Raw genomic sequence first — 11,510 nt, forward strand, 5'->3', positions numbered from 1 at the left:
TAAATCTTTTAGTTTAACAATAATGAATAATTGAAAGTTTATAATTTAACTTTCACTAAATGAAATATTTATTGGAGAATAATAAAAGTATTAATTATAATTACTTATAATAATAATATAAATAACTAACACTAATTATATATTTATAAAAAAATTAATATGAATTAATATAAATATAAAATGATTATATCCCAATTAATAATTAACATTATTAAAATACATATTAATTATCATTAATAACTAACATTCCAAAGTAATAATTATCATTTTTATAATTAAGGAATTAATTATCAGTAAGTAATTATAATCAATAGTTATTTTTTATCAGAAATCATTATTATTAGTAATAATTAATTATAATAGTGGATGATAATAATAATATAATTATACTAATTAATATAAGTATTAATTATAATTAATAATAATACTATAATTAATTATTTCATATAAATATAAATAATTAACATTCAATATTTATTTTCAAAATAATTAATATGAGTTAATATAAATATAAAATTATTATTTCTGAATTATTAATTACCATTATGAAAATCATTATTAATTATCATTCCGAATCAATAATGAGAAATATTATCAGTAATTAGTTAATATCAGTAGTTAAGTATTAGCAATAATTATTATAAGAAATTATTATCAGTAATTAATTATTATCAGTGAGATATTATTATTATTAGTAATTAATTAATTAGAAGTCATTAATTATTATTAGTACCCCTCTCCTTCAAAAAGTTGACTCATCATCATCATCATCATCATCATCGATGACAACAACTTGATAAATACATAATTTGATAAAAATAGGTAAATATCTTTAATTTTTTTTATCTTTTGGAAAACTGAATAAGAGAAAACTAAAATGGTTAGCATTGTAAATGAAAAGTTATTTGGATTTTTTCAAAAAGAAAAAAAAATTATTGAACATAAAAAACCAATTACTCAAAAATAAGGTCGTTAATGAAAGAGTAATTAAAATTATTCTGTAAATAATAATTTTAAGAAATTAATCATTAATATTTTTCTGAATTAAAACGGGTAATTTCAAGTCAACAAATAATTTTAAGTAATTAAATTTTGCTATTAACATTTTTTAATAATAATCAGTATTATTATCATATTAATAATATATTAATAATTGTGAAATCAATAATAATAATAATTATAAGTATATTATTATTATTATTATTACAACTATTATTGTTATTTTATTTTTATTTTTATTAAATAATTAATTTGTTATAATTACAATTTTTAGTTAATTCATAAAATAATATTTGCTTTTATAATTCTTTAAATTTAAAAATATTGAATACTTGAAAGTTTTATAATTTAACTTTCACTAAATGAAATATTTATTGGAGAATAATAATAGTATTAATTATAATTACTTGTAATAATAATAATATAAATAAATAAAACTAATTATATATTTATAAAATAATTAATATGAATTAATATTTATATAGAATGATTATATCCCAATTAATAATTAACATTATTAAAATACTTATTAATTACCATAATTAACATTCCGAAGTAATAATTATCATCATTAGTATTAGTAATAATTAATTATAATAATAATATAATTATATTCATTAATAAAATATTATTAATTATAATTACTTATAATATTATAATTAATTATTCCATATAAATGTATGAATTATAATTTCTGATAATAATTATAGTATAAATAATTACCATTAAATATTTATTTTCAAAATAATTAATATGAGTTAATATAAATATAAAAAGATTATTTCTGAATTATTAATTACCATTATGAAAATATTTCTTAATTATCATTTAAAATTAATAATGAGCAATATTATCACTAATTAATTATTATCAGCAATTAAGTTATAGCAATATTATTATAAGAATTGTTTTCAATAATTAATTATTATCAGTGAGTAGTTATTATTAGTAATTAATATTTGAAATTAATTAATTAGATGTAGTTAACAATAATTAATAATTTCAATTAATTCATTAAAAGTAGTTAATAATAATTATTATTAGTAATTAGTAGCTGAAATTAATTAATTAATTTAGTAGTTAATAGTAATTAATAGCACAACTTACTTTTTTTTTAGAAAATGATTGAAAGTGGAAGCTTCCCACTTCTTACAACTCTGCATGGTGATGGATTCCACTCTGTATGTTAGTGGACTGTTTTCTTAAACTACCACTAATCAAAATTTAACATGCCTACTGGGTTCTATTCTTAAACTAGCACCTGAATGTAAATCGGCCACATGTATCGAGCTCACGAGCCAGGTTTTGAGCCTGATTTACATTGTATCGAGCTCGAGCTTCAAGCCGGGTTTCATTCAAAATTTGGCAAAACCCAAACCCGAGCCTGGCCCATGAATATATCTATTTGCAATCAGCAAGAAACTCAACAAAAACAACCTTGAATTCTGTAATAAATTCTATATTTATGAACAAAAAAGCTTCTTTTTAACTTTTAGGGGTCGTTTTGAAAACCGACTCCTTTTATTAAACGCAATGACTCTTTTACCCATACATCAATTGTAACGTGTCATGCCTGAAACCATCCCAATTCCCAACAGCCCAGACAGCCCCCAACAGCCAAAGTTTTTCCCTCTTCCACGTCATCTGACAACTGTACACTGAGACCGTATTACGTGGTCCAATCATTCTCATTCTACACTCTACAGTAATATACTTGACACCACATGCAATTCATCACATATTACACTCTAATCCCTTCTCTCTCATGGGTTATAAAATCAAGGTAAAAGGACGTAAACGCCCCCGGCCGACTTTCAATTCCATCGTCTCTCTCTCTCTCTGCTATAAAAGTTTAAATTATTCCACAACTCACTCTGCTTTTCGGTTTTCACTTCAGTTTCCAACCAACTGCCTCCTCTCCTCCCCTTTAAATTACTTCCCTTCTCTGCTCTTCGCGTCACTTTCCAAACACCCCCTCCCTCTCGGCTCTCTTCCTCTCTCACACCCTGAAATAAAAAATGCCTAACACCACCGCTTTCCTCCGCCTCCTTCCGCCGGTTCCCGTCTCACGCACATATCCATCGTCAGATCCAGGGGCGGTTCTCTCCGGTGAGTCTCCATTGGTTTTTTCAATCCACACTAGCTAACCCAGTTGGTAAAAGCAATAGAGTTCTACCAGCAGCTACCCACAAAGCAATAGAGTCTATAGACTCTAATTTTTTCCCTTTTGGATCGATCAAAATTACCATTTAGGAAAATAGAAACGTAAATTTCCACTGAAATATTGCTATGTTTGAAGTTTTGAACGGTTGGAATCAAGAGATATATCATGAGGAATCTATTTGCTGATAAAGTCTCCTTTGGTTTTGGATTTCCTCATTTCTTTATTCCATGATCTTCTTTCTAGCAAAGAGATCAACGTTTAGCTGTTCCAGCTCGTTGCTTTGCTTATAGCTCGGTTTTTCCTATAATGACTACTGTACTGTACAGTGAGTAGTGAAAGTGATACAGACGACAGAACACAGAAGTTTACAGAATTCACCCAAGAGCGTGTTACTTTTTCTGGGTATGTGGGAGAAATCTCCTCGTGAAACGAGAAGTTTCCCCAATATAGTAAGTTTTAATGAGTGGCAGCATCGTCATTTTCCACATGAAAATTGAATCCTATTTATCTGTTGCAGGTGTTTGTTCTTTTGCGACTGAAAATAAAAGGTCCGGCTTTGGTCTTCTGCGCTCCAGACGTAACGCAATACCCAGGATTTCTGCTCACGGTATAGCAAATTTCATTACATACACAGAGACGTATACGTATATACTTATATACGTATATAGAGACGTATACGTATATACTTATATACGTATATAGAGACGTATACGTACATAAACACATACATATATACGTACATGATATGTTCGGATGATTGTTTGTGCAGTCTACACGGAGATCCTTCAGAATGGCCTACCAACGGCAGAATGGCTGGAGACTCTGAAGAATGACAGAGAAGGGGAAGCTCCTAAGGTTGATAAATCTTTTTTTTTCTCTGTTGATTTTCAAATATCAACTCTTAGCGTGAAATGCTAATTTATTTGTTGATGTGATATCAAAGGTTTCCATCTCTAAGGAGATAGTAGAGAGGGTGGATTCCATTAAAGCTATGTTGAGTTCTATGGAAGATGGAGAAATTAGCATCTCAGCTTATGACACCGCATGGGTATCTCTGGTTCAAGATATTCTTGGAGGTGGTGCTCCCCAGTTCCCTTCTAGCCTTCTGTGGATCGTCGACAATCAACTCCCTGATGGTTCCTGGGGCGATCATCGTATATTTTCTGCTCACGATCGGATCATTAGCACTTTGGCCTGTGTGATTGCATTGAAATCATGGAATATCTGTCCGAGGAAGTGCGATAAAGGTAGAACAAAAGCTCTGTAGCTAGCTAGCTTCATCAGTTCAAATGAATGTGGTAACTAGTAGCTGACTTGGGGTGTTTTGTTTTGTGTGTGTTAATAATATAGGAGTGGTATTTATTCGGGAGAACATGAGTAGGCTCGAAAGCGAAAACCCAGAGCACATGTCCATAGGTTTTGAAGTTGCTTTCCCTTCTCTCATCGAAATTGCTCGAAAGCTGCATTTGCAGGTTCCTGTTGATTCTACTGTCATGCAAATGATAAGTGCCAAGAGAAATCTAAAGCTTACTAGGTGATTCCTCAACAAAATCTTCCGTCATTCTTTTCTTTTTCTTATAGTAATTCAATTATTTTTCTATACTTTTGGCAATGGAAATCTAATTATTTCTAGTAATGGCTAGTACAATATCTCAGAAAGATTAGAAAAGGACTGAAGTAGTGGTCTGCCACAATAGCTTTGTGAACTTTATTAGGGGATTTTGTGTTGTTGGATTTATGTAATAATTATATATGTGATACAGGATACCCAAGGAAATGATGCACATAGTGCCCACAACGCTCCTCCATAGCTTGGAAGGAATGCCTGGTTTGGACTGGGAAAAGCTTCTCAAGCTGCAGAGCCCAGATGGGTCCTTCCTGTTTTCTCCATCCTCCACAGCCTTTGCCCTCATGCAGACTAAAGATGAAAACTGCTTAAAATATCTCAAAAGAGTTGTTGAAAGATTCAATGGAGGAGGTAGATCTAGCGTAGAGTTACCTTTTGTCACTTTTAACTGTTTCAAATCAAAAGTTCCTTTTTTTTTCTATTTTATAACTTTACTAACTTAAAATAGTTTTCTTTTTTTTATAATGTGTTTGTTCACAGTACCCAACGTCTACCCTGTTGATTTATTCGAACACATTTGGGCTGTGGATCGCTTGGAACGCCTTGGCATTTCTCGATACTTCCAATCAGAAATTAAAGAATGTCTCGATTATGTCTACAGGTCCCATTGTTGGTTCAGTAGTCTAGATTATGTTACTGGTCAGACCCCTTTTTTATGGTAATATAAAAATTTAACAGTAAAATCTCGATAAAAATTTCAGGTATTGGACTGAAGATGGAATTTGTTGGGCTAGAAACTCAACAGTACATGACATTGATGACACAGCTATGGCTTTCAGGCTCCTAAGGTTACATGGCCACGATGTTTCCCCAGGTAATTCATGACAAAATAGTAGAAACTATATACCATTCTTCTATTTGATGATGAACAAATAAATTACTTTCCAAGTTAGTTACAGCAAATGTATATATGATCTAATGTTTGTAACAGATGCATTTCGGCATTTCGAGAAAGGTGGCGAATTCTTTTGTTTCGCAGGACAATCAAACCAGGCAATTACCGGAATGTTCAATCTCTACAGGGCATCTCAGGTATTGTTCCCCGGAGAGAAGATCCTTGAAGAAGCAAAGACATTTTCATCCAGGTTTCTAAGTGAAAAACAGGCTTCCAATCAACTACTAGATAAATGGATAATAACCAAGGACTTGCCTGGGGAGGTATAGTTATCAAATTAAGAATCAACTCAACTGATCATCATATCAAAGTTTCAAATCTATACATACCCATTTCAAAAAATGAATCAAAACTAAAAAGGGTTCAATCAATTTAACTTGATTAGGTGAGATATGCTCTTGACATTCCATGGTACGCCAGTCTCCCCCGGCTGGAGGCCAGATATTATCTAGAACAGTATGGTGGAGAAGACGACGTATGGATCGGGAAAACACTTTACAGGTTCATCTGTATATATTTCTTCTACTCAATATCAGACCTTTCTTTTTTTGCTCTGTCTCTCGATATAAAGGGTTTATTCATCTATACATTCAGGATGCCTTTAGTTAACAACAACGTCTATCTTGAGCTTGCAAAGTTAGACTTCAACAATTGCCAAGCATTGCATCAGCATGAATGGGTCAATCTTCAAAAGTAAGTAGCCAAACATTCAGTGCAGAACTGTACTCCTTCCTCTTCCAACGCCCAGATATGAGATACGATATCCCTTTAATAACTATCACATACTGTACTATATATTCTATATATGCAGATGGTACACAGACTGCAACCTTGGAGAGTTTGGGGTGAACAGGGGGACACTTCTCCAGGCCTACTACGTAGCAGCAGCGAGCATATTCGAGCCCGAGAGATGGACTGAGCGGCTAGCATGGGCCCGAACGGCAGTCCTTGTCGAGGCGGTCTCCTTGTACTTGGAGAAGGAAGACCCACAGAGGGGAGCCTTCGTCCATGATTTCTTCAGCAACATTGGCGGCAGCAGCATCTTCAGCAGTGACAACAAAAACAAGCTTGATAAGAGGTATATACTGAGATACTATGCAAGTTTGGTTGGTATACCGAATACCGTATTTCTTTATTATGAAAGAATCAAAGAATCCACCGTTGATACTTGACACTAGTAGACAGTAACTGGTAGGAATATGTACTGATGATGACTACACAAAATTCCAAGGCGTTCTATTCAATATTTTCCTCCCGGCGCCGTTTGCCGGCGTTTTGTTTTGTTCGTTGTCTTTGAATCCGTCTTCATCTGTTCTAAGTTGCCAAACCCACCCATACATAACATACGTACATGTACATTCTCTGATGTAAGAGAGAGAGAGAGAGAGCAGTATATAAGGACCATTAGAATTTAGATATATTATTGCAATTTTTTGTTGGTGTAAACTTTTCAAAGATGGGTTTGATTTGTAGCGGGAAACAGAGGAAGGAAAAAGTAATATTTGTTTGATTTTATGCAGGAGGTGGGGATCGAAGAGGACAGCGGAGAGACTCGTTGAGGCCCTACTGGGGACCCTCAACCGACTATCGTTGGACTCACTGCTGGCGCACGGCCAAGACGTACTCCTCCACTTACGACGCGCTGTGAGTACAATTACAATACAACCTAGTTACCACCACGCCACCCAATCCATAAAAACAAGAAATAGAATAGAATAACAAAAATTCTGAAAACAAAGTATCGTACAAACTACCCAAGTACTCATGATTCCAACCAAGTTTTTCAATTGATTCGTTTCTTTCACCTTCATGGTTTCAACTTGTAATAAACAAAAATCCTAATGGATGCAGTGGGCCACGTGGCTACTGATATCGCTTGATGAAGCAGAGGAAGAAGAAGAAGAAGAAGACAAGCAACAGACAGGAAGAGAGGCAGAGCTCCTTGTGCGCACCATAAATCTCTGCGCCGGTCGTCCCCTCTCGGAGGAGCTCTTGTGCCATCCCCACTATCGTCGCCTCGTCCAACTCACCAACAGAGTCTGTCACCACCTTCGTCGTTTCCGAGAATGGAAGGTGAGAACAGGAGAGAGAGAGAGAGAGAGAGAGAGAGAGAGAGAGAGAGAGAAACACAAATCCACTTATTGGGAATCCCTACCTATCATCTTCTCATCTGTGGGTGCACGAGTGAGGCGTCATTTTGTTTGAATTTTATCTTGGATTTTACTCTCTCTGGTCGAATTCTCTGCAAGAATGAAAAAGCACTCGCTGTTGCTGTCGGGTTGAAATGGGTTGGGCAGAAATAAAAACCAGCAAAACCAAACAAAATCCCCACTGTGGGACTGTGTTGCCATCGAAACTACAACCAGAAAGAGTTGATAGTTTGATGCATTCATGTCTTGAACCAGTAGAATTGTTATTTCAAAGAGAGAGATGCCAATGTATTATCGGCTCCCTACTGGAGCCCTCCACCTGATGTGTCTCGCTCCCATCACAATATAGAACTATACAAGTTCTGAAGGGGGTATTTCAATAGTGTTTCAACTTTCAACCATAAGTTGTGGAGGTAGTTTTGTAATTAAGGATCTCTTTCCATTGACACAAAGTCACAAACCCTCTTGCCCCAGGGGCCAGTACAGCTTCTGCCCTTTCATTTCAGGGTCAGGAGTCAGTTCAGTAGTCAGCCACTTCCGGGTCAGGGACTCCAGGGTATAATTACCTCTACATGCTAAGTTTTGGATGCCACCAAGAATGGAATCATTTCATGGAATTTGAACTTTGAAGTTCAAACCCACTTCTAGTCATCCACTGCTCAATTGAAATTAAATGGATTCATTTCAAAGTGAGTTCATGTTCAAGCAACCCTCATTGTAATAATTCATCAATACTAACAAACCCCATTAATTGTGAGCACTTTTACATGCATATTCATGTCAAGGGTGTTTTGGTAATTGCACTACCTTACATGGGACATGGACACGTGTAAAAGTGATGGATGAGAGAAGTAGGATTGATGGATGCCTCTCTATTGTCAATGGGGAGGGGGCTGGTCCATTTGTGGCAGACAGTGAACTTGTGCTCTGAAACAAACAAACAAATGAAAACTACAAGGAGATAGATCATTTCATCTGAGGCATCCAACAGGAGCAAATTCCTGTGGAGAATGCAGCAGCAATTCTCATGTTTTTTCTTCTCTTTCTATCCATCCATTATGGGATTATTATATGTTGTTTACTACCATTTTGATAGATATATGTATATATTTTTTTTGGTGTATTAAATCAGGTAAACGAAAGGAGCAGCGATGATCCAAATACAAGCAGCATCACCACCTGTGAAATCGAATCAGACATGCAAGAGCTGGTCCAATGTGTGCTCCGGAGCTCTGATGGCATCGATCCTGCGATCAAGCAAACATTCCTTGCCGTTGCCAAGAGTTATTACTACACCGCCCATTGTCCGCCAGCCATGATCAACCTCCACATAGCCAAAGTTCTCTTTGAGAGTGTACACTGATTTTTTTTGTTGTGTAACTTGAATTTCCTACATACAGATACAGTTGTATTTGTGTAAATCCCTGAAAAATAATTATTCTCAAAATCGATTCAATTCAATCCAAAATACTTCTGATTCTGAGTACAACAACTGTTTACTATGCTAAAATCTCAATCATACAAAAACGTTTGTAGATGCATGGGATTTTAAAAACTTTTTGGGGGTGTTTGGTATGGTAGTATTGTGTTAGTGACTGTTGTGTAATATAAATTTGTGAGAGTTTTTTTTTAAACGTTTTGATTTGATCAATGTCATCGTTGCTGTCGTCGTCATTCATGCCTTATCTCAACTATATGGGGTGGGCTCATAAATAATGTTTTGCCTATCCATTCTATTTAAAGTCATATCTACCATCAAATTAATTATTGGTGTTTAAAATGATTTCTAATTACTACCCATGACCATTTTAGTCTACCCCGAGCTCTTCTAACTCCTTGAATGTGTAACAAATCACTTCTTCTAATTGACATGATTGGTGGTCTTCTATGCACATGTCTAAGCCATTTTAGTTTATTTTCTCTCATTTTTATCACTTATTGGAGTAATTACTTTTAGGTTTCTAGAGATAACTTTATTCCTAATATCCTATCCTTTCTAGTTTTTCTATTCATTTGCATTTTTGCCACATTTATTTTCTAAACATATTATTTCTTGATTGCCCAACACTCTGCTCCATTTTGCCCATCCTATTCTAATTCTTTAGCTGGTATCCTTCTCAACCTCTCCCTTGTTATTTGATTTTATTAATATAAATTGTTATTTCTACCTAAAATGTCAAATTTGACGATTCAACCATCAATTATAATGATTAATTACATATGCATTTCTTTTTGTTGAAACACATTCATGCGTATATGATATGACAACACATGGGTGCAACTATGATATGAAAAAGATAAGATATCTGGAAAACAACTGATCAATAAAGTAGAATCATAAATGTGATAGCAAATAAGGTGTTATTTATCAAAATTCATGGGTGAATTTTGATTGGTCAAAACTCTTTTCATATCATATCTTTCCCGCATCATAGACTTATCCGACAACACATATTTCTCACAAAATTGTATTGATGATGAACTCAAAAAGCAAAAGAAATGCAATGCCACTGCTCCAGTCACAACCTTAGTGATGGAATTATACTGTAACTGCCCTTACGTTTGGAAATGGCAGACAAGATACCCTGCACAAGACTACATTGCAAATATTTTGCTTTCTTTCTATTATTACCATGAATAAGGTGAAATAAAGAAAAGAAAAGAAAAGAAAAGAAGAGAAGTGGAGATACTCGCCTATTTAGATATTACAGAGACAAAGACAAGGACTAATGCTTAATACAAGATGACCCACTTCAACTATTTTTGCATGTTAGTGCCCAACAACTAAGGGGAAGAGATGAGAGTAGCAACTTGATCTTTTTGGGATTGACAGAAACAACCTTGATATTTTTTCTCATTCGCTTCTTTCCAATGGTGATGGCACACAAAGCCATCGATACCTCGCTTGTTTTATTTTTTAGGTCAGACTTATGCCAGATGTAGGAGGACACGAGTGGGAGGTTCAAACAATATTTACTTACGGTCTCTCTTTATTTGAATGAACAGCAAAGCAGAAAAGAGATGAGAGGTTCAAACAATAAGCATTAAACCAACCGATATGATCAATTGGATATGGTTAGGGGTGTCAATGAACCGATTTTGGGTTAGATCTCATCCATATCAAAATCAATTTGTACGGATTGGAAGGAAATTAATTCAAGCTTAATGGTCCAAAATATTTATTAAATTGGATTGGGTTGGACTTCATTCGGATTGAATCATTATTCAGTCCATCGAAAGAAGATAAGAATACAGGTGTCAATGGACCAGTTTTGAATTGAGACCAATCTAAACTAAAACCAATTTGAACAGATCAAATGGTTCAGACATTGAATTGGATTAATCCAAAATGGTCCAAAGTATTCATCGGATTGGATTGAACCCGATCCCTCTGTAATGGGTTCATACTGGATTGAGATCGAGTTAGACCAAATCCGGTCCAATTGACACCCCAAATGTGATTTTATGGATGAATCCCCAGTTCCTGAAAATGAACTCATCATTAAAATTTTAAATTTTGTTGTAACAACAAGAAATGAATTCCCAGCTCAATTCTCCATAACCAACTTTTTGGGATCTTCATGGGGATTTGAAATTGATGAAAGAAGATTTGGCCCGACCTCGTAATCACTCAACACGTGGCAAAGGCAAACAGCTCGGCACAACAGCACGCTC

The 11,510-nt window shown here is 34.4% G+C and overlaps 1 protein-coding gene across 1 annotated transcript; it reads left to right on the forward strand.

The window, feature by feature from the left end:
* The first annotated feature begins 2,873 nt into the window (after positions 1-2,873).
* Positions 2,874-9,303, forward strand: LOC104611948 (ent-copalyl diphosphate synthase 1-like). Its single transcript, XM_010279256.3, has 15 exons — positions 2,874-3,108; positions 3,681-3,770; positions 3,933-4,018; positions 4,107-4,410; positions 4,514-4,697; positions 4,927-5,141; positions 5,271-5,391; positions 5,492-5,604; positions 5,722-5,948; positions 6,071-6,186; positions 6,280-6,378; positions 6,497-6,763; positions 7,206-7,329; positions 7,537-7,758; positions 8,968-9,303. Exons 1-15 carry the CDS (start codon positions 3,018-3,020, stop codon positions 9,196-9,198), a joined length of 2,490 nt encoding a protein of 829 aa, XP_010277558.1. The 5' UTR covers positions 2,874-3,017; the 3' UTR covers positions 9,199-9,303.
* The last annotated feature ends 2,207 nt before the right edge of the window (positions 9,304-11,510 follow it).

This window comes from Nelumbo nucifera, chromosome 4, assembly GCF_055504915.1.
Source record: "Nelumbo nucifera cultivar China Antique chromosome 4, China Antique-T2T, whole genome shotgun sequence".
NCBI classification, from domain to species: Eukaryota; Viridiplantae; Streptophyta; class Magnoliopsida; order Proteales; family Nelumbonaceae; genus Nelumbo; species Nelumbo nucifera.

Bases quoted from the DNA above. Each gene is read 5' to 3' on its own strand.
- LOC104611948 (XM_010279256.3), top strand. From the start codon at position 3,018: ATGCCTAACACCACCGCTTTCCTCCGCCTCCTTCCGCCGGTTCCCGTC. The intron at 5,392-5,491 runs GTCCCATTGTTG...TAAAAATTTCAG, and splicing joins TGTCTCGATTATGTCTACAG to GTATTGGACTGAAGATGGAA. The intron at 6,764-7,205 runs GTATATACTGAG...GATTTTATGCAG, and splicing joins AAAAACAAGCTTGATAAGAG to GAGGTGGGGATCGAAGAGGA.